Source organism: Hemiscyllium ocellatum, chromosome 23 (assembly GCF_020745735.1).
Source record: "Hemiscyllium ocellatum isolate sHemOce1 chromosome 23, sHemOce1.pat.X.cur, whole genome shotgun sequence".
Lineage (NCBI taxonomy): Eukaryota > Metazoa > Chordata > Chondrichthyes > Orectolobiformes > Hemiscylliidae > Hemiscyllium > Hemiscyllium ocellatum.
In genome coordinates, this window is record NC_083423.1 from 27687011 (window position 1) to 27710655 (window position 23645).

Here is a 23645-nt window from a genome sequence, read left to right on the forward strand (position 1 = left end):
TTCTCAAACGCCTTCTGGTATTGTTCAGTCCACCAAAATTTTGCGTTCTTCTTTAGAAAATCTGTTAACGGTGCCACCACGCTGCTGAAGTTTGGAACAAACTTTGGTTTGTCCTGCTTTACAATATGCTTAGTCCCAAAAACTGGAGCAACTCTTCCTTCGAGGATGGTCATGGAAATTCCTCAATGGTGTTCGTCTTCATGTTCCTTGGGTTCAACTTTCCATGTCCTATATTATGTCCGTAGAACGTCACCTCTGCCTTCGCAAATTCAGTTTTCTTTAAATTCATTACCAGCTTTGCTTCTCATAATCGTTCGAAGAGCTCTGCCAACTGTACCATTTGATTTTTCCATGACTTGCTAAAGATTACAACATCACCCAGATAAACTACACAATTTGTTACTTAGGCCACAACTCTGTTCATGAGTCTTTGGAATTTGGCTGGTGTGTTCTTCATTCCAAAGGGCATCACTTTGAATTGATATAGCCCATTTGGAGTTACAAACGCAGAAACTCCCTTCACTTTTTCTGATAAAGGTACCTGCCAATAACCACTCAGTTAAGTCCAACTTTGTGATGTAAGTGGCTTGTCAAACTTTCTCTATTCAGTCCTTTAATCTTGGTATTGGATAGGAGTTCAATTTTGTTATGGCATTGACCTTCTGATTGTCCACACAAAATCACTGAGTCCCATCAGGTTTGAGAACTAACATGACTGGCGAGCTCCACTCATTTTGATTCAGTTTGATGATATCTTCACATCCACATCCTTTTGGACCTGTGCAGTTTTGAGAGGATTAAGCCTGGAGGGGTGTTGCTTTATCAGAACAGCATTCCCTACTTCCACCTCATGCATAATAGTCTGAGTCCTCCCCATCTAATTCCTACATATATCCTCACACAGCTGCAACAAACCTTTCAACTCTATTGTTTGCTCCTGAGACAGATAACTACTAGCCTATCCCACTCCTCAAGGACTTCCTCATTACTTCACATATTTTGAGGCACATGAAACTCCATGACATTTGGATTTGATTTGTCACTCTGCAGGGCAGTAACTAATACCTGGTTCTCCAGTTCCCTGTCTCTCTTACAGCAAGGTTTCACCATATTCACATGACATACCCGATACAGTTTTTTCTATCTAGGCATCTTTACCAGATAGTTTACCTGACTCAACTTTTTCTCAATTTGATAGAGACCACTAAACCTGGCTTTGAAGGGATCTCCTACCACTGGTAATAATACTAATATGTCATCCCCATGTGAAAACATCCAAATTTTAGAGTTTTTATCTGCCACCTGCTTCATTTTATCAGTGCCCTCTTCAGGTGCTGTTTAGCCTACTCACCTACCTGATTTAACACATAATCTGAGTGTGATATTTCTGACTTCAGTCCTGTCAATTTTTCTTTAATTAATTTCAAAGGCCTTCTTACTTCATGTCCGAATATTAATTCAAAGGGAGTAAACTGAGTAGATTCATTTGGGGCTTCTCTAACAGCGAACAATATGAATGGGATACCTTTATCCCAACCAGTTGGGTAATCCTGACAGTATGCTCTTAACATGATCTTCAGGGTCTGATGCCACCTTTCCAAGGCTCCCAGTGATTCAGGATGGTGTGCATTTTATTGAAAGTGCTGTATGCCTAAGCTATCCAGGAATTCCTTAAACAGTCTAGCAGTAAAATTAGAATCTTGGTCAGACTGAATCTCTCTGAGTAGTCCATACTGGGTAAAGAAAGCTACTAATTCCTTCACCACCCTTTTTGCTTTAATACTCCTTAATGGAATTGCCTCCAGAAATCTCGTAGACACATTCATTATGGTTAGCAAGTACTGGTTCCCACTTTTAGTTTTAGGGAGGGGACCTACACAATCAATCATAACCTGCGTGAAAGGTTTTTGAATGTGGGAATTGGCAACAAAGGTGCTGGTTTTATTACTGCCTGTTGCTTAACTACGATTTTGCATTTATGACATGCATGGCAAAATTCAGCCACATCTTTGTATAGCCTGAGTCTTCCTCATACCTAGATGATAGTCTACTGGTAATTCATGTGCTACCTGTAATACTTCCTGTCGGTATGATACTGGCAACACAATCTGGTGCACGCCTGCCCATTTCTTCTCTCCACTAACCTGCTGTGGTCACCATTTTCATCTTAGGATTCTAGCCTTAAGATAATAACCTTCGGGACTGTGTTCTGATTCCTTTTCTGAGTAAGCATCTATGTATTATATATATATTTTATTGTCTTGTCTTTCTGTTGTAAGTCCATTAGCCTTTCAGGAGTAAACACTATTGCCTGACCCTCTACCTGTCCAGATTTTCCTGCAACATTACAGCAAACAAGGTGTCTGCTAACTGAACCTCAACTCCTTTGTCTTTCGTTAGTTTTTTGTTATTGCTATGGTTTATGACATTGGGATCTTGTTATTGCACAGTCTGAAAAAATTCCAGGGTATTCGTCTTTTAACTCCTTGGTTCCCATGTTTCCCTTTGGCTTCTCCACAAGGGATGTCACTCCCACCTTGAATCCTGCTAAGTTGTTTCCAAGAACAATCTGTATTTCTGGAACTGACACTCTGTCAGTCATTCCCACTGTTGCTTCCCCAGTCTTGATATTGGCTCTCCAACCTGATCTTACACAGGGGATCTAGAGTAACATGTCAGAAAGAGAGCAAATATTTTCATCTCTTACTATTAGAGACTGATTAGTTCCTGTATCTCTCAAAATTGTAATACTTTCCCTTTCCCCTTGTTGTTCCTGAGTAAACTTTATCCACAGATGTGAAGTCTTTATTGAGATCAAGCACTAACACTCAATACCCAGCCCCTGCCTGGTCTGTGTACTCTCCTGAAGCCCCTCAACTTTTGTTGGGATTTCCTTTACTACTTTCACTAATCCTGCTGGCTTAGCCTCTTTTACCACATCTATTCCCGCAGTGCCTTTCTTCAAGCACCAGCATCGTTATCTTATGTGTCTCACCTTCTGACAGTGAAAACACCTTTTCCCATTGCCCTTCTTAAACCATCTGCACTGTAATTTTTTGTGTCTCACTCCTTTACAGTGAAAACATCTGAGACCTTTCACCTCCTTTACATCCTCTTGGGTTTCCTTTTTCACCTGTGGTAAACTGTTACCAGTGTTCTCTAATCCTTGTTTTGTACCGTGGGATCTCCCCTTCTCCCAATTTGTATCCCTCACAGGATGAAATTCCCCTTGGAAGCTAAATCTCACCTTATGCACCAATGCATATTCATCTGCCGTCTCTTCCGCTCATCTCACTTGAACCTTCTGTTCATCCACATGAATTCTTATCATCACTGCAAGTGAATTTTTAAACTCCTCCAGCAGAATAACTTCTCTTAGGTCTCATATGCCTTATCTATTTTTAAGACCCATCTATCAAAATTGCTATGTTTAAATTCTTTCGAACTCTACATAAGTCTGACCTGGTTACTTCTTTGTGTTTCTGAACTGCTGTCTCTATGCTTCATAATGGCACTGGAGATTGTTTCAGCCATTGCATCAATTCACTTTTCTAATGGAGGATTGAAAAAAGACAGAAAATTGGAAGGACAAGGTTCCATTCTGGAATGTTTCTGAATATTTTAAAAATAAATATACCTAAGTGGATTTAAAAATGTCTGTTCAAACCATCTTTCAGGGTCCTTCATATTGTATATTGAAAGAGTAGGCCAGATCACTCAAATCATTCTTAAGCAGGCAGCTCAGACCATAATTTTGTAATTTGTTTCAGTAAGTGTACAGTGAAAATCACCCAGATTAAGTTAGCGAGGTTGTCTACCGGTTTTAAAACAGACAAAAATTTATTCACAAAATAACACAATGAAACACAAAGAACAGAACAAAAAGCCACTACAAAACTCAGTCTATCCAAACTAAACTTAATTATGTTGTTCTGAATATTCACAACAGTCCCAATAAGCAAACGCCCTTAAAAACCAGTACAAATGGAACACATGCTTACTGGGTGAAGTTGGAAAAGCAGAAAGAGAGAGAATTTGTTTCCACACAGCTCACCGTTGAACTCCCAACTAGTTCTGGACTGAACTAAACTGTTCAGCTAGAGAGCTGACCACTCCCCTTTCATTATACAGGTTACTTCTTAAACACGACCACTTTGGCCTGAAGTCTTATCTGTTTATATATGAACAAAAAGCTTCTCAATACCTTTTAATCTCTGTACCAAACCAGTCTAATTGGCACCAAGAGCAGTTTATTACCTCTCTGAAAAAACAAACGAAGACATAGCATCCTTAAAAAAAGGAACAGCTTTTAAAAAAAACAGTTTTGTGACAGCAGTATTAAATTATGATTCCAGATAGAATAATTATGTGGAGCATGAGGAGGAAAAACACTATTGCACTCAAGTGATTTAAGAAGTATTTCCCATTTGGGAACATTTAAATGGGAAATTTGTCAACAAAAATGTCTGTGGGTAAACAGGAGAGGGAAATTTTAGCAATTGTGGTTATGCTGTGAATTTTTCCATACAGAAATAATGCTGACTTGAGAATTGACACACCAAAGAATTATTGAATATGTTAACAAAAATGTCTATTTCTCTTGATTTTTACTGATTCATGAAGAAATACCTTACAAAACTGATACTCTTCCAAAATTTTTGAAAATTCTGCTGCATTTACATTTATAATCCATTCAAATTACTATCTGTGCATTTATTGTCTTCTAGACTTAAAATCATGAAATAAAGGCGTCAAAAAGTTACGGTTAATATTTTGTAAACAGCAAATCCAAATTTGTTCCACAATCTCAAGCACTGATTTCTGAGAACAAGTAATCTGACAAAATTGTGAAACAGCACAGAAATGGAAACTAATTAATTAAACCATTTCTAACACATAAGTCTTCACATAAGAAGTCAGATTTTGCTGTGAAAACAAAGTTGAGACTAATGGCACTTTTTAAAAAATGCTCAAATCAGATAAAAGTTTCCAGTGAATCTATTTGCATAACTAATGATCAAAAGCTAGAAATATTTTCTTAAACATATGGTTTTGCTATGAACTGTGTAAAAATGGCATTTCACTATCTGGTTCCTAACTCAAATGTATTGACTGTTCATAGGTTCCTGCATTGAAAACAGATTCCTGGACTAAGCAGGTTTCAAAATATTAAGCCAAGCCATTCATGTCTACGCACACTTTTAATATCATGGTAATTCATAAACAAACTCATTGATGCTGTAAATAATGGAGTCTCAATCCTTTGAATTTTAAGTATTTATGGAGACCAGAAGTATGAAAAATAAATTTAAATTATGTTTTTCTATTTTAACTCTCCCTCTGAAATCATTCCTTTTTCTGCTCTTCCCTTTCTGCAGTTAATTTCAGATTGAATTCATTACTCAAACTTTCACTTCTTGATTCAGATTCTGTTTGCATTAATTGAAAACTGAACCAATCTGCAATTTGGTTGGGTAAGGAGTAACACAATTCTCAGCTCTATTTACATAGGTCCCAGACTCCTTTAGAAGATATTCTGCTGATAACAATTTGCTATAGAACATCACAAGAAAGTTTTGACAAATGCAAGTTTCATCAAGGGTATTCACAGACAATAATATCCCATATTCACAGAATATATAATCAGTCCCTAGAAGTCTTAATATTGCTTCCACCTAAAAGAGGAATAACAAAAATGTCCTTCCACTTTTACACTGACCTGATGGTACTATGATTCCATTTCCATTGATAACAGGTCTCTCTTCTTCTTCTTCCTCTTCTTCAGGAGGGGAAATTCCAGCTTTTTCCATGTTACTTACTGATTTATTTCTTTTCCTTTTTCCCTCAGCACTAGGTCTAGCACCAGGCAGAATTTGATCTGTTACATTTAGCAGAAGTGGCGTTGGTTCTGCTGGAGGTTTTGGAGTGCCATAGTAATTGTCTGCAATACAGTAGTAAGTTCCTAGTGAGTTCATTTAAAAGATGTACGTAGATAAGTCATATGTCTGTAACATGAAACCATCAGAAATTAGAAACATTAGGGGAGGAAGGTTACTACCTTAGTTTTGTTTCACTTTTACTAGACTAAAGAAAATTAATTCAACACTGCACATTTCTCACAGGAAAAGCTTTGTCTTTACACACAAGTCCTATTAAGAACAAATTACTCAAAACAGAGTCACAGATTTGTTGTTATTCAGATTTTGAGATGAACAATATTGCCTAATTCATCAGGGATTTCAGTACATTACCTGAAGGTTGAATGTTATGCTTGGTGTAAAAGTTGGAGTGGGTCTGTCTGCAACTGGCCAGCTTGCCTTTGATCCATTTAATGGTCATTTGGATCTTAATTAGCTTGAGACTTACAATAAACTCCACGCTCCATTCTAATTAGCATACTGTATGACAGTTCCATTGAAAACATAAAACTGAAAGAGCTACCGATCCTGGCAATAAAAAACAAAACAAATTGATGGAAACACTCAGTAGGCCTGGCAGCATTTGTGGAAAGAAACTTTCTTTTAACTTTCTTTCTGTTAACTCTGGTTTCTCTCCATAAATGTGGCCAGACCTGTTACGATTTTTTTCCAGCAATTTCCATTTACAACATATTCAATCTTTTGCTTTCTTGTTCTTACAAAAATTGTTATGTTCATAAATGGAACACTCTAGATCAGAGTTTCATGAAAGATTAATTATCCATGAATCTGATTACATATATGCTATTATTTACATTTATCCCAGTTTTGGTTAGAAAGAAACAATCTGCTTTTAGACACCGAATTTCAAGTCATCAAGATGGTACAATGGTTGGTGCAAAATTTAAATTCTTATCATATCTGTTATGTAGACAAACATCATCAACTGGTACAGATAAATGACCTATAAATCTATTTAGTTTTGTGAGTTGTAAAACGAGTGTCTGCCAGGACCCTGAGAAATGAGGAATAGGATTGGTGCTTCAGGATCTTTTATCCTCATTAGCAAATGGGGAACTGTCTTAATTGCCCATCCAGAATTAAAAACAGCATTTCTGATTCCCCTCAGTTTAATCATACTGTGTGCAAATATTGTGTGCTTGAATATCATTTAAATTGTTAGATTTTCCTTAGGTTTCTTTCTGATTCTTCCATTCAATACTTTGGAGATGCATGATGGTGGCATATTTTAAATCAGGAGCTTGCCATTTAAGAAATTGAAGTCATCCCACCACTTGTTAATACAGTTGTGTGTGATAACACTCCTGGATAGAAGGAAAAACAGAGTAAAGCAGACCTGTATAAGGGCTGTTGTGGTACAGTAGTAGTGTCCTTACCTCTGGACTAGAAGAGTTGGGTTTAAGTCCCATTTTTCCAGAGGTGTGAGATAACCATTTACCCAGTCATTTGTCTATTCAACTATCTTTTTAAACTCTTTCTCTCTGGACCTCATGTCCACCTACCATTTATTCCTGCCTCCTCCCCTCATCCATTCTATAGTATACATATCAACCTTTTTTCTAAATACAATCAGTTCTGAAGAAGTATTAATTGTGCTTTCTCTCAACAGATGCTGCCAGACCTCCTGAGCTGTTCCAGCAATTTCTGCTTTTGTCACCCCCTTACTGGTGGTAGTTAATAGTTAAAACAAGAAAAAGTCAGTCATTTGGTATTGGAAAACACTCCTTGATAGAAAAATAATATAGCAGACCCCAGCACTGCAGGGAGTACAGTGCTTTATTTCTCCCTCCAACTCCACTTGGATTTAGTCTCTTCCCCCTCTCTCTACCTGCCTCTCACTTCTGATGATTTCCATTGTCACAAACAAGCTTTGCATGTAAATATTGAATTGGCTGCATCAGTGTTCTAACTGGCAGTGGTTAGCACTTTAAAATAAAACATACAGAAGGAATATGACAGTGATTTGGTGATGGAAAGGTTGCTCAGCTTTGTGTGATGACACTTCTTGTTAGAGAGAAAAAGAAGCAGACTCAGTGTTCCTGGGTCTCCTTGAAGAGGGAAAATGTGGAGCTCATTAATACTCTTGATACCTTTAGAGAGAGGTGGGCACTGCAAAGATACAATGCTTTATTTCCTTCTCCAAATCCATCCTGATTTAGCCCCTTCCTTCTCTGCCTACCTCATCCTTACTTTTGATAGTTTATATTGCCTATAAGGGGCTTTGCTAGTAGATGTGTCATTGATTACATAGGTGATTACTGGTGGTGGTCAGCAATTGAAAAAGGAAACAAAAAGCAAAGGTCATGGTGATTTTGATGGTGGGCAATTCACATAGTTTTCTTTGATAATACTTCTAAGCATATACATTTAAAAAAGGCAGACCCAGCATATCAACTTCTAATTGGCTGCATGGGTGATTACCTGATGATAGTTGATAGTTTAAAAACAAAAGCAAAGTCATGGTGATTTGGTGGTGAGAAAGTCGTTTGGTTGTATGATAACTTTTCTGGGTATTAAAAAAAACAAAGCAGACCCAGGGGTGGCACCACGGATCATTGAATTAAAGTACCTGTCCAGTAAACAGGAGAGGGGAGCTCTTTTGGTACAGCTGGAGTGTCTCTAATTCTGGTGCAGGATACCTGGGTTCATGTTCCACCTGCTCCAGAGTGTGTAATAATATCTCTGAACAGGCTGATTATAAAATAAAATAAACCAGAACCCCCCTGGGTTTGCAGAACCGCCTGTCCTGGACTAGGTCTAGCCTTTGTATGCTACAAGCAGGGCCTGATGAACAAAGAGGAGGAACTGTGGTATTATAGACTTCGTAACTTTAATAACTGTTTATGGATTGAATGAATTAACAAAGATAAACTGTTTTGTTGCCACAAGGATGACTGATTGCCCCGCAGAAGAATTTGAGGAGATAGGGGTGGCACGGTGGCTCAGTGGTTAGCACTGCTTCCTCACAGTGCCAGAGATCCGGGTTCAAATCCCACCTCGGGCAAGTGTCTGTGTGGAGTTTGCACATTCTCGCTGTGTCTGCGTGGGTTTCCTCCGGGTGCTCCGGTTTCCTCCCACAGTCCAAAGACATGCAGGTTAGGTGAATTGGCCATGCTAAATTGCCCGTAGTGTTAGGTGCATTAGTCAGGGGTGAATGTAGGGGAACGTGTCTGGATGGGTTGCTCTTTGGAGGGTCGGTGTGGACTTGTTGGACCAAAGGGCCTGTTTCCACACTAAAGTGAATCAAATCACAGGAAAACAGTGTCTTCAAACAGATAGTCAATGTAAAAAGAAACAAAGAAATTACTTTTGATAAAGAAGCCAGCTGCAGACTTGCAGTAATTTGGATGAAAGAATTTTTAAAAATCATCAATAGTATCACGCATAGACCGAAGGACGAAAATTTATATACGAATCAAACACCAGAAATCCACCTCAGCAGAACTGTGAAGCACAACACTACAGAAAGGCCAAAACCTGGAAGCTTCCAGAGACAGATCACTGCTGGTTGGAGTCCTGTCCAGGTTTCAGCATTAATTGGGTAATACCTAATTTGGGTTGCAGGGTTATACTTGTTCACTTGAAGGGTATGACATTTGATTGATACGTATTATCAGGTTTGAATTAATGCTTCAGTACTCGATTGTCTGTGAGATTTCTCAGTAAGTAGCCATATTAGAGGTCACTTGTGGTGATTTATCCACAGTACCCTATTTTGATATTCAACAACAACTCAGGCCTCCTGAGTTATTACACAGTAGGAACTAGTATTTTTTGATGCTCATCATCATAACCAAGCAAGTGTCAATTTGTTCCCAACTGTCTGATCTTAAGTTTGGATCTCAAATGTATACAAATGTAGTGTCAGTAAAGGAAGTATGTTTACTAAGCAACAACCAGCACAAAAAATATTATTGCATTCTACTATCTATTAGTACTGATGGTTTGTTTCATCTACATCTTTATTAAATCTGATGTTTTATAATAGTTGTTTTGATATCAAAATGCAATAATATCTCAGTTAACAACAGACTTTAAAAATTCATTCACGGTATGACAGCATCGCTGGCTATGCCAGTATGTATTGCCCATTCCTACTTGCCCAAGGGCAGTTAAAAGTCATAGAGTCATAGAGATGTACAGCACGGAAAAAGACCCTTCGGTCCAACCTGTCCATGCCGACCAGATATCCCAACCCAATCTAGTCCCATCTGGCTCATATCCCTTGAAACCCTTCCTATTCATATACCCATCCAAATGTCTTTTAAATGCTGTAATTGTACCAGCCTTCATCACTTCCTCTGGCAGTCATTCCATACAAGCACCATCCTCTACGTGAAAACATTGCCCCTTAGGTCCCTTTTAAATCTTTCCCCTCTCATCCAAAACCTATGCCCTCTAGTTCTGGACTCCCCATCCTGGGGAAAAACGTTGACTATTTACCATACTCATGCCTCTCATAATCTTATACACCTCTATAAGGTCACCCCTCAGCCTCTGATGATCCAGGGAAAACAACCCCAGCCTATTCAATCTTTCCCTACAGCTTAAAACCACCAACCCTGGCAACATCCTTGTAAATCTTTTCTGAACTCTTTCAAGTTTCACAACATCCTTCCTATAGCAGGGAGACCAAAATTGCACACAATATTCCAAAAGAGGCCTAACCAATGTCCTGTACAGTCACAACATGACCTCTCAACTCCTATACTCAATGCACTGACCAAAAAAGGAAAGCATACAGCATTCAGTCTGGAGCTCTGTGACCAGTGGTGTTACGCAAGGATTGGTTCTGGGATCTCTGCTCTTTGTGATTTTTATTAATGACTTGGATGAGGAAGTGAAAGGATGGGTTAGTAAGTTTGCTGATGACATGAAGGCTGGTGGAGTTTTGATAGTATGGAGGGCTGTTGTATGTTACCACGGGACATTAACTGAATGCAGAGCTGGGCTGATAAGTGGCAGATGGAGCTCAACCTGGAAAAGTGTGAAGTGATTCACTTTGGAAGATTGAATTTGAATGCATAATACAGGGTTAAAGGGAGGATTCTTAGTGGTGTGGTGGAAAAGAGGGGTCTTGGGGTCCATGTCCAAGTTGCCACCCAAGTTGATAGGGTTGTTAAGCAGGGGATTGATTTTAAGAACGAGAGCTTATGCTGCAGCTCTCTAGAGCCCTGATTAGACTATACTTGGAATAAACAATACAGAGGAGGAAGTGCTGGATGTCTTCAAACGCATAAAAGTGGATAAATCCTCAGGATCTGATCAGATGTACCCTAGAACTCTGTGGGAAGCTAGGGATGTGACTGCTGGGCCTCTTACTGAAATACTTGTATCATCGATAGTCACAGGTGAGGTGCCGGAAGACTGAAGGTTGGCTAACATGGTACCATTGTTTAAGAAAGGTGGTAATGATAAGCCAGAAAACTATAGACTACTGAGCCTAACACAGTGGTGGGCAAGTTATTGGTGGGAATCCTGAGGGACAGGACGTACATGCATTTGGAAAGGCAAGGACTGATTTGGGATAGTCAACATGGCTTTATGTGTTGGAAATCATGTCTCACAAACTTGATTGGGTTTTTTTGAAGAAGTAACAAAGAGGATTGATGAGGCAGAGCGGTCGATGTGATCTATATGGGCTTTAGTAAGGCATTTGACAAGGTTCCCCATGGGAGACTGGTGAACAAGGTTAGATCTCATAGAATACAAGGAGAACTTACCATTTGGATACAGAAGTGGCTCAAAGGTAGAAGACAGGGGGTGGTGGTGGAGGGTTGTTTGTCAGACTGGAGGCCTAAGACTAGTGGCGTGCCACAAGAATCGGTTCTGGATCCACTACTTTTCATCATTTATATAAATGATTTGGATGTGAGCATAAGAGGTATAGTTAGTAAGTTTGCTGATGGCAACAAATTTGGAGGCGTAGTGGACAGCGAAGAAGGTTACCTCAGATCATAACGGGATCTTGATCAGATAGGCCAATGGGCTGAGAAGTGGCAGATGGAGTTTAATTTAGATAAATGTGATGTGCTGCATTCTGGGAAAGCAAATCTTAGCAGGACTTATACACTTAATTATAGTGAGTGTTGCTGAACAAAGAGACCTTGGAGTACAGGTTCCGATCTGCTTGAAAGTGTAGTTGCAGATAGATAGGATAGTGAAGAAGGCATTTAGTATGCTTTCCATTATTGGTAAGAGTATTGAATACAGGAGTTGGGTGGTCATGTTGTGGCTGTACTAGAAATCAGTTAGGCCACTGTTGGAATATTGCATACAATTCTGGTCTCCTTCTTATCAGAAAGATGTTGTGAAACTTGAAAGGGTTCAGAAAAGATTTACAAGGATGTTGCCAGGGTTGGAGGAGGGGCTGTTTTCCTTGGAGCATTGGCAGCTGAGGTGACCTTATACAGGCTTATAAAATCATGAGGGACATGGACAGGATAAATAGACAAAAGTCTTTTCCCTGAGGTGGGGAGTCCAGAATTAGAGGGCATAGGTTTAGGGTGAGAGGGGAAAGATATAAAAGAGACCTAAGGGGAAACGTTTTCACACAGAGTGCTATATGTATGGAATGAGCTGCCAGAGGGACTGGTGGAGGCTAGTACAATTGCAACATTTAAAGGCATCAGGATGGGTATATAAATAGGAAGGGTTTGGAGGGATATGGGCCAGGTGCTGGCAGGTGGGACTAGATTGGGTTGGGATATCTGGTCAGCATGGACGAATTGGACTGAAGGGTCTGTTTCCATGCTGTACATCTCTATGACTCTAAAAGGATTCTGGGTAATTCAAGATGGAGGATGGAAAAAAATTGTGGTTGTAAGAGCTGCTCCTTTTTGAGATATTTTAGGTGTTGGGGGTGATTTCCTTGAATTCCAGGAGCAGCAATTATTATTTTATATGCATTGTTTTGGAATTTTGGGGAGAAAAGATCAAAACAATGGCACTTTCAAAAGGAAATGATCACACAATCAGTGAGAGAGAGAGTGAGAAAGAAACCTCCACTGCTAACTGAGACAGCAGTGAATCTGCACAGTTATTAGTTTTGCTGTTTGAGTTAATTTATCTCTGAGCATTGGATTGCATCTAGGAAAAATTAACGAGCAGTGAAATTCACAGCTGACCTTGAAGGAACAGGTGTGGGCGAGCTCACGGCACAAGAACAGATAAGTACATAGTTTTTAACATGTAACCTTGCTGTAATTCTACAGGAGTGAGTAAAGTAGGTTCTTTCTTGATTATATGTTTTATTGAGATCTGTCCCTTGATTACATTTTTAAAATATAAACCATAATACTAAGTTTGCTTGGATCACTTTTTTAGAGCAAAAAAAAGTGCTATTTTCTGGATCTGTAGATTGTGAAGAAGCAAAGATTGCCTTTAGAAGAGTGATATGCTCTTCCTGTCAGATGTAGGAGTTTAGGGATAGTTTCCACGTCACTGATGATTATGTCTGCAGTAAGTGTCTATGGCTATGAATCCAATCAGATCACATGGATCGGTTGGAATGGCAGTTAGAGGCAATAAGGAATTTACAGGAGCTGGGGGTGTGATGAATGGGAGATATTGGAAAGGGAAAAAGCCACAGATAGAATGAGGTAGATGGGTTAACTCCACGAAAGGTGGGAGGGGTAGGCAGGTAGTGCTGGACTCTTCTGTCGCTATCCCCATTTCAAACAAGTGTGCTATTTTGGAAAATTTCGGTGTGATGGAGTCTCAGGGGAATGTAGTACAAACAGCCAAGTTTCTGTTATCAAGACTGGCTCTGGTGTAATGAGGGGTACATCAGGTTCCAAGCAATCAATTGTGATAGGGGACGCTCTAGTCAGAGGCACAGACACACGTTTCTGTGGTAAGCAGCGAAAAGTCAGAATGGTGTGTTGCCTCCCTGGTCCCAGAATCAAGGATATCTCAGAGAGAGTGCAGAACGTTCTCAGAGGGGAGAGGGACCAGCAGGAAACATTGTCTACATTGGAACTAACAACATAGGAAAAAGAAGAGAATTTGAAGGGAGAATATAGAAAGTTTGGCAGGAATTTAAAAAGGAGATCCTTGAGGGTAGTAATATCGGGATCACTTCTGATGCTACGAGCTAGTGAGGGTAGGAATAAGAGGGTAGAGGAGATGAAAACGTGGTTGAGGAACTGGTGCAGGGGAGAAGGGTTCACACTTTTGGATAATGGGAATCTCTTCTGTAGAAGTGACCTGTACAAGAAGGATGGATTGCACCTGAATTGGAAGGGGACTAATATACTGGCAGAGAGATTTTTGAGAGCTGCTCAGGAGGATTTAACTAGTAAGGTGGGTGGGATGGGGGGTGGGGGTGGGGGATGGGACCCAGGGAAATAGTGAGGAAAGAGATCAATCTGAGAATGGCATAATTGGGAAAATCAGTGTGTCAAACAGTCAGGGCAGGCAGGAACAAAACAGAGAAGAAGGTAGAACTGATACATTAATCTTCAATTAAGAGGCCTAACTGAAAGGCCAATGAACTAAGGGCATGGTGAGGAACATGGGACTGGGATATCATAGCAATTACAAAAACATGGCTCAGGGATGGACAGGACTGGCAGCTTAATGTTCCAGTATACAAATGCTACAGGGAGGATAGAAAGGGGGGCAAGAAAGGAAGGCGGGGTGGTGTTTTTGATAAGGGATAGCATTACTGCTATACTTAGGGACAATGTTCCTGTGAATATAGCCAGGGAAGTTATATGGCTAGAATTCAGAAATAGGAAAGGGATGATCACCTTATTGGGATTGTATTATAGACCCCTAATATTCAGCAGGAAATTGAAAAGCAAATTTGTAAGGAGATTTCAGTTATCTGTAAGAATAACAGGGTGGTTATGGTAGGGAATTTTAACTTTCCAAACATAGATTGGGACTGCCATATTATTAAGAGTTTAGATGGACAAGAATTTGTTAAATGTGTACAAGAAAATTTTCTGATTCAGTATGTGGATGTAAATCCTAGAAAATGTGCAAAACTTGACCTACTCTTGGGAAATAAGGCAGGGCAGGTGTCTGAAGTGTCAGTGGGGGAGCACTTTGGGGCCATAATTCTATTAGATTTAAAGTAGTGATGGGAAAGGATAGATCGGATTTAAAAGTTGAAGATCTAAATTGTAGGAAGACTAATGAGGCAAAATACTGTATTAGGCAAGAACTTTCAAACGTTGGTTGGGGGCAGATGTTTGCAGGTAAAGGGACGGCTGAAAAATCAGAAGCCATTGAAAATGAAATAACAAGAGTCCAGAGACAGTATATTCCTGTTAGGTGAAAGGAAAGGCCGGTAGGTGCAGGGGATACTGGATGACGTGAGTCATTGAGGGTTTGGTTAAGAAAAAGAAGGAAGCATATGTCAGATATAGAGAGGAGAGATAGAGTGAATCCTGAGAAGGGTATGAAGGCAGTAGGTGTATATTTAAGAGGGGACATGAGATAGCTTTGACAAATAGGATTAAGGAGGATCCAAAGGGCTTCTACAAATACATTAAGGACAGAAGGGTAACTGGGGAGAGAATAGGGCCTGTGTGGGGCCTGTGTGTGGAGCCACAGGAGATGACAGATATACTAAACAAGTATTTTGCATCAGGGTTTACTGTGGAGAAGGACAAGAAAGATATAGAATGTGGGGAAATAGATGGAGACATCTTGAAAAATGTCTGTATTACTGAGGTGGTGCCGCAGAATGTCTTGAAATGCATAAAAGTGGATAAATCCCTAGGACTCAGCCAGGTGTACTCTAGAACTCTATGGGAAGTTAGGGAATTGATTGCTGGGCCCCTTGCTGAGATGTTTGTATCATCGATAGTCACAGGTGAGGTGCCAGAAGACTAGAGGTTGGCTAACATGGTGCCACTATTTAAAAAAGGTGGTAAGGCAAAGCCAGGGAACTATAGACTGGTCAGTCTGACATCGGTCGTGGGGAAATTGTTGGAGGGAATCCTGAAGGACAGGATGTACATGAATTTGGAAAGGCAAGAACTGAGTAGGGATAGTCAACATGGCTTTATGCATGGGAAATCATGTCTCACAATCTTGATTGAGTTTTTTGAAGAAGTAACAAAGAAGATTGATGAGGGCAGAGCAAAAGACGTGATCTATATGGACCAGTAAAATATTTGGTAAGGTTCCTCATGGGAGACTAATTGGCAAGTTAGATCTCATGGAATACAGGGAGAACTAGCTAATTGGATACAGAACTGGCTCGAAGCTAGAACAGAGTTTTTCAGTAGAGGTTTGCTTTTCAGATTGGAGGCCTGAAGTGGAGTGAAGTGCCACAAGGATTGGTGCTGGGTCCACAGCTTTTCGTCATTTAAATTAATGATTTGGATGTGAACAGAGGAGGTATAGTTAGTAAGTTTGCAGATGACACCAAAATTGGAGTTGCAGTGGATAGTGAAGAAGGTTTTCTCAGCATACTACAGGATCTTTATCAGGTAGGCCAATAGGCTAAGGAATGGCAGATGAAGTTTAATTTAGATAAATGCGAGGTGCTGGTTTTTGGAAAAGCAAATTAGAGCAGGACTTATATATTTAATGGTCGGATCCTGGGGAGTGTTGCTGTACAAAGAGACCTTGGAGCACATGTTCATGGTTTCTTGAAAGTAGAGTTGCAGGTAGATAGGATAGTGAGTAAGGTGTTGGAATGCTTTCTTTTATTGGTCAGAGCATTGAACATAGGAGTTGGGAGGTCATGTTGTGGCTGTACAGGACATTGGTTAGGTCACCTTTGCAATACTGCATGCAATTTTGCTCTCCTTCCTGTCAGAAGGATGTTGTGAAACTTGAAAGGATTCGGAAAAGATTTACAATGATGTTGTCAGGGTTGGAGGATTTGAGCTATAGGGAGAGACTAAATAGGCTGGGGCTGTTTTCAATGGAGTGTCGGAGGCTGATGGGTAATCTTATATAAGATCCTGAAAGGGCATGGATAGGATAGAAAGACAAGGACTTTTCCCTGAGTGGGAGACTCCAGGACTATATGGCAGAGGTTTAAGGTGAGAGGGGAGTTATACAAAAGGGATTTAAGGAACAACTTTTTCACACAGAGGGTGGTACATGTATGGAATGAGCTGCCAGAGCAAGTGGTGGAGCCTGGTGTGATTACAGCATTTAAAAGGCATCTGGATGGGTATATGAAAAGGAAAGGTTTAAAGGGACATGACCAAGTGCTGGCAAATGGGACTAGACTAGGTTAGGATATTTGGTTGGTATGGATGAGTTGGACCGAAGGATTTGTTTCCATGCTGCACATCTCTATGACTCTACTGTGTTCAGTTCTGGTCACCTCATTGTAGGAAAGATGTGGAAGCTTTAGAGAGAGTGCAGAGGGGATTTACCAAGATGTTGTCTGGACTGGAGGTATGTCTTGTGATGAAAGGTTGAGGGAGTTAGGGTTTTCTCACTGGAGCAAAAAGGTGACTTGGTAGAGGTGTACAGGTTGTTGAGAGGTATAGATAGAGTGGATAGCCAGAGACTTTTCCCAGGGTGGAAATATCTATCCGCAGGGGCATAATTTTAAGGTGATTAGAGGAAGGCTTAGGGGAAATGTCAGAGGTAGGTTCATTACACAGGGAATGGTTGGTGCGGGAAATGCACTGTTAGCAGCGGTAGTAGTCAAATACGTTAGGAACATTTAAGCGACTCTTGAATAGGCATAGAAGATAGTACAATGAAGGGTATTTAGTTTAATCTGATCTTAGAGTCTGATAAAAAGCACGGCATAACATTGAAGGCTGAAGGGCTTGTAACTGTGCTGTACTGTTTTATGTTCTATACCACATCAAACGCCTTTTTCCGATCTACCTGCGACTCACTTTCAAGGAATTATGAACTGCACTCCAAGGTCTCTTTGTTCAGAAATATTTCCCAGGACCCCACCATTAAGAGTACAAGTCCTGCCTTGATTTGCCTTTCCAAAATGCAGCACCTCACATTTGTCTTAATTAAACTTCATCTACCACTCCATTGGCCTACCTGATCAAGATCTCGTTATACTCTGAGGTAACCTTCTTCATTGTCAACTACGCCTCCAATTTTGGTGTCATCTGCAAATTTATTAACTATACCTCCTATGTTCACATCCAAATCATTTATATAAAAGACGAAAACTAACAGACCTAGCACTGATCCTTGTGGCACATCACTGGTCACAGGCCTCCAGTCTGAAAAGCAACCCTCCACCACCACCCTCTATCTTCTACCTTCGAGTCAGTTCTGTATTCAAATGACTAGATCTCCCTGTATTCTGTGTGATCTAACCTGGCTAACCAGCCTACCATGAGGAACCTTGTAAAATGCCTACTGAAGTCCATAAAGATCATGTCCACCACTCTGCCCTCATCAATCCTCTTTGTTACTTCTTCAAAAAACTCAATCATGTTAGTGAGACACGAGTTCCCATACACAGAAGCATGTTGACTATCTCTAATCGTTCCTTGCACATCCAAATACATGTAAACCCTGTTCCTCAGGATTCCCTACAAAAACCTGCCCACCAGTGATGTCAGGTTCACTGGTCTATAGTTCCCTGACTTTTCCTTACCACCTTTCTTGAAAGTGGCACCACGTTATCCAACATCCAGTTTTCCAGCACCTCACCTGTGGGTATCGATGATACAAATATCTCAGCAAGGAGCCCAGCAATCACTTCTCTCGCCTCCCACAGTCCGAGGGTACACCTGAGTGGGTCCTGGGGATTTATCCACTTTTATGCATTTTAAGACATTGAGCACCTCCTCGTCTGTAATATAGACATTTTTCATGATGTCACCATCTATTTCTCCATATTCTATATCTTCCATGGTCTTCTCTACAGTTTCCATCACAATTTACAATCTTTCCCCAATTCCTACGGTTGCACATAAAAGCTGCCTTCCTGATCTTTGAGGGCCCTCTTCTCTCCCTCATCACCGTTTTGCCCTAAATGTATTTATAAAATCCCTTTGGATTCTCCTTTACCCATTGGAGTTAGAGAGTCCTACAGCATGGAGACTGGCCTGTTGGACCAAACATATCAGCCAAAACACCTATCCATGCTAACCCATTTCCCTACTCTTGGCCCATATCCTGCTAATCCTTTCCTATCCATGTATTTGTGCAAATGGTGTTAAAGTACCCGCCTCAACCGCTTCCACTGGCAGCTCATTCTATATGCATCCACCCTTAATTCAAAAATGTTGCCCCTCAAGTTCCCTTTTATTCTTTCCCCTCTAACCTTAAACTGATACCCTCTAGTCCTTGATTTCCCCAACCCTGGGAAAAAGACTGAGAGCATTCACCCTACGCATGCCTCTCATGATCTTATACACCTCTTATACCCTCAGTCTCCTACGCTCGAAAGAAAAAGGTCCAAGCTTGTCCACCTTCTCCCTCTAACTCAAGACATTGAATCCAGGCAACATCCTTGTAAATTTCTTCTGCACTCTTTCCAGTTTAATAAAACCTTTCCTATAGCAAGGTGACCAAAACTGAACACAAGTGCGGCCTCACCAATATCCTGTATAATTGCAACATAACTTCTCAACTTTTATACTTAATGCCCTGACTGATGAAGGCCAGTGTGCTAAAAGCCTTCTTCACTGCCTTGCCTAACTATGACCCCACTTTCAGAGAACTGTGAACCTGAACTCCAAGATCCCTCTGTTCCACTACACTTCTTAAGGCCCTACCATTCACCATAAAACTCCTACCTTCACTTGACTTTCCAAAATGCAATACCTCACACTTATCTATATTAAATTCCATTTACCATTTCTTGGCCCACTTCCCAAACTGATTAAAGTCCGGCTGCAGTTTCTGACAACCTCACTGTGCACAGTACCACTGGTTTTAGGGTGATCAGCAAATGTACTAATCATGCCTTGTACATTCTCATCCAAATCATTGATATAGATAACAAACAGCAATGGTCTTGCACAGACCCCTGAGGCTCTCTAATAGTCACGGGCCTCCAGTCGGACAAGCATCCCTTCACTATTACCCTCTGATTCCTACCATCAAGACAATTTATATCCAATTTGGCAACTCCCCCTGGATTCCATGCGATCTAACTTTCCGGAGCAACCCACCATGTGGAACCTTATCAAAGGCCTTACTTAAATCCATATCGACTATGTCTACCGCCCTGCCCTTGATATCCTTCCTGATCACTTTACCAAAGAACTCTAACAAATTTGTGAGGCATGATCTCCCACTCACAAAGCCATGCTGACTACTCCTAATTTAACCCTGTCTTTCCAAATGCATGTATATCTTATTCCTCAGAATCTTCTCAAGTAACTTACCCACCACAGAAGTTAGGCTTACTGGTCTATACTTCCCAGGCTTTTCTTTGCAGCCCTTCTTAAATAAGGGCACAACATTTGCTACCTTCCAGTCTTCCGGGACCTCACATGTGGCTAATGGTGATGCAAAAGTATCAGCCAGAACCTCTGCAATTTCTTCTCTAGCCTCTTACAGTGTTCTTCAATATACTTGGTCAGGATTGGGACATTTATCCATCTTCATACATTCTAATACATCAATGCCTCCTCTACGGTGATATGGACTGTCACCAAGATATCACCTTCAACCTCCCCACGTTCCCAAATTTTCATGTCTTTCTCCACAGTAAACACAGAAGATAAATATTCATTGAGAACCTCACCCATCTCGTGCAAGTTCCAACATGCATGTCCACTTTGATCGTTGAGGAGTTTTATTCTCTCTCTAGTTATTCTTTTTCCTTCAATATATTCAAAATACCTCTTTGGGTTCAACTTAATCTTCTTAGCCAAGGCTATCTCGTGGCCTCTTTTTGCCCTCCTGATTTCCTTCTTCAGTAAATTCTTGTATTCCTTGTACATCTCCAGGATTCCCTCGATTCCAGTTGCCTGTACCTGAACCACGCCTCCTCCTTTTTTCTGGTCAAAGCCTCAATAAGTCTTGTCACCCAGGGTTGTCTATTTCTGCCAACCTTGCTCTTCACCATCACTGGAACATATAGCTAGAATTCAAAGTCTATTTCAATTTTAAAGGCCTCCCACTTGCCAGAGATTCCTTTGCCTGCAAACAAACTACTCTAATCAACCCTTGCAAACCTGTGCCTAAATCTATCAAAATTCGCCTTTCCCCAATTTAGAATCTGAACCTTTGGACTGGTTTTGCCCTTCTCTGTAACTATTTTAAAACTAATAAAGCTATAGTCACTGGCCCGAAAGTGCTCCCCCACAGTTACCTCCGTCACCTGTCCTACCCTATTTCCCAAGTGTAGGTTGGGTTTTGTCCCTTCCTTTTATATACTGCTTGAGGAAACTTTCCTGAACACATTTAATAAATTCCACCCAACTAAGTCCTTAATGCTTTAGCAGTTCCAGTCTATGTTGGGAAAATTAAAATATCCGACTATGACAAACCCATTGCTCCTGCAAGTTTGCCCAATCTCCTTGAATATTTGTTCCTGTTATTCCCATTGACTATTTGGGGGCCTACAGTACAACTTTAATAATGTCACCAACTCCTTCTTATTTCTTAGCTCCAGCCACAAAGTCTCACTGGATGATGCTTCAGTTATTTCATCTCTGACTACTGCTGTGATACTCACCTTAATCAAAAATGCAACTCCCCCTCCTCTCCTTCCATCACCTCTGTCCTGCCTAAAGCTCCTGTACCCTGGCACATTCAGCTGCCAGTCCTGTTTCTGTAATGGTTATAATATCTGAGTCCCACGTTCATTCACACTCACGCACACACTCACTCTCTTTCTCTCTCTCTTATGCACAAGCCCATACATATAAGTCAATGGGGTAAATTTGCATTTGCAGAATTATATTTGCAGATACATTTCTATTTTTCTCAAAAAATACACAATCTGCAGGCAGTCAATGCAGGCAGCCAATCCATGTAATATTTTGTAAATTCCACTCTGGAAATAGAACCAGTCTGACTCAAGATTGGGATACAGATGGACTCTAACCTCACACCTTTAGTGTATTGTCTGAGCTGAGATGTTACCTTCTTTTATAAAACCTTAAGTAATCTCAAGAATGAGACTTAAAAGAAGTTCTTAGATTTACGTATTAATGATCTGAAACCTGCAACCCATTCTAAAAGATGAAAGACTTAACAACAATCTAGGTGTGTTCAATATATCATTGCAGTTGCATGACACTATAATCTTTTGCTATAAATTCTGTGTCTGATGGTCCTGCTCCATAACTTTGATTATTATAATGCATTCACGCAAGGCTTCACACTTTATATCCTCTATAGATTTAAGAGTGTCTTAAGCTCTGCTGGCTGTGTCCTAATTCACAGCACATCCAGTTTGTTCATGACCCGTGTTCACTGACCTACACTTGCTCCTAGTCAAGTAAGGCCTCGATTTTAAACCACATCCTTGTTTTCAATTTTTCCATGTTTTGTCTCTCTAGTATCGGTAATCTATTGCAGCTCTACAACTCTATAATATATTTGCAATTCTCTAATTCTACCTTCTCAAGCAGTCCCAATATTAACCTCTCCATCATTTGTGCCATGCCTTCAGTCACCAACAATTTAAGCTCGTGAATTTTTGTGACACAAGTTTAATGACCTTGCATGTGTAGTTTAACGTCACTGAATACGTCTTCAAATGCCATTTCTTATGGACTACACCACCAATTTCATACACAGCTCATCAGGTTCATAGCTCATCAGCTAACCAACAGCAATCTTGATCAATCAGGATCTGTGCTTAAAAGAAAAGCCCCTTCTGCATCTCACCTGTACTTAGGAAAGCTGCAATCCTCACACCCACTTCTTGCAAATGTACATTGTTGCAGCTCTTCAGCCATGGCAGACATGATTCAAACATCTTGTCATACAATCACTGACAGCATTCTCTCTTTCAGAGGAGAAGGTTTCATCAACAGGAGACAATAGCAGAGAATCTGTGGATGAAATCATGCCTGTTTCTCTTAAGTTTCTTGCTGGAGACAGTGTGGATAATTCTTGATCCAGCAGTGGGTGGAGCAGTTGCAAAAGCCATCATGTTAATAATTATGTCCCTGCCTTTTGCACCTTTCCAATGCCACTTCAGCATCATCCTGCCATGCAGTGTGAAGTGCATGTTTTAAACGGTGCGATGCTGCACTTGACTGGTTTCCACAAAACAGTCAAAGAATATAACTTCTGTTTCTTTCTTTTCACTTTAATTATCACTCAGCAAATATGTGACCTCTGCATGAGATTGTTGCCGTTTTGGAGGACAATGTTTGTACTGAAGGCAGGCCACAAATTGCCCATCAGGACAATTATCCTGAAGAAAACAGCCATCACTGGTATGTGCTGGGTGACAGCCTCCACATGTAATGGAAAACCCACACGCAAAGGCACGATGGCTCAGTGGAAAGCGATGCTGCCTCACAGTGCCAGGGACCCTGGTTCGATTCTAGCCTCGGGTAACTGTCTGCATGGGTTTCCAATAGTTGCTCCGGTGTCCTTCCACAGTCCAAAGATGTGCAGGTCAGGTGAATTGGCCATGTTAAATTTCCCATAGTGTTAAGGGATGTGTAGGCTAGAGGCATTAGTCAGGGGAAATGTCGAATAATAGGGTAGTGAAATGGGTCTGGGTGGGATACTCTTCAGAGCATCAGTGTGGACCTATGGTGCCAAATGACCTGTTTTCACACTGTAGGGATTCTATAAGAGTCATGGGATTGGGAAAGATTATTG

General features: G+C 40.6%; 1 protein-coding gene across 2 annotated transcripts in view; it reads right to left on the minus strand.

Moving 5' to 3' along the window:
• Positions 1 to 23645, minus strand: part of magi2a (membrane associated guanylate kinase, WW and PDZ domain containing 2a) — a 241663-nt gene that overhangs the window by 180101 nt on the left and 37917 nt on the right. For both annotated transcript variants that reach the window (XM_060842832.1, XM_060842833.1), the window contains exon 2: positions 5720 to 5941. In XM_060842832.1, the coding sequence (XP_060698815.1) occupies positions 5720 to 5941 (222 nt within the window). The remainder of the gene's footprint in view (positions 1 to 5719; positions 5942 to 23645) is intronic.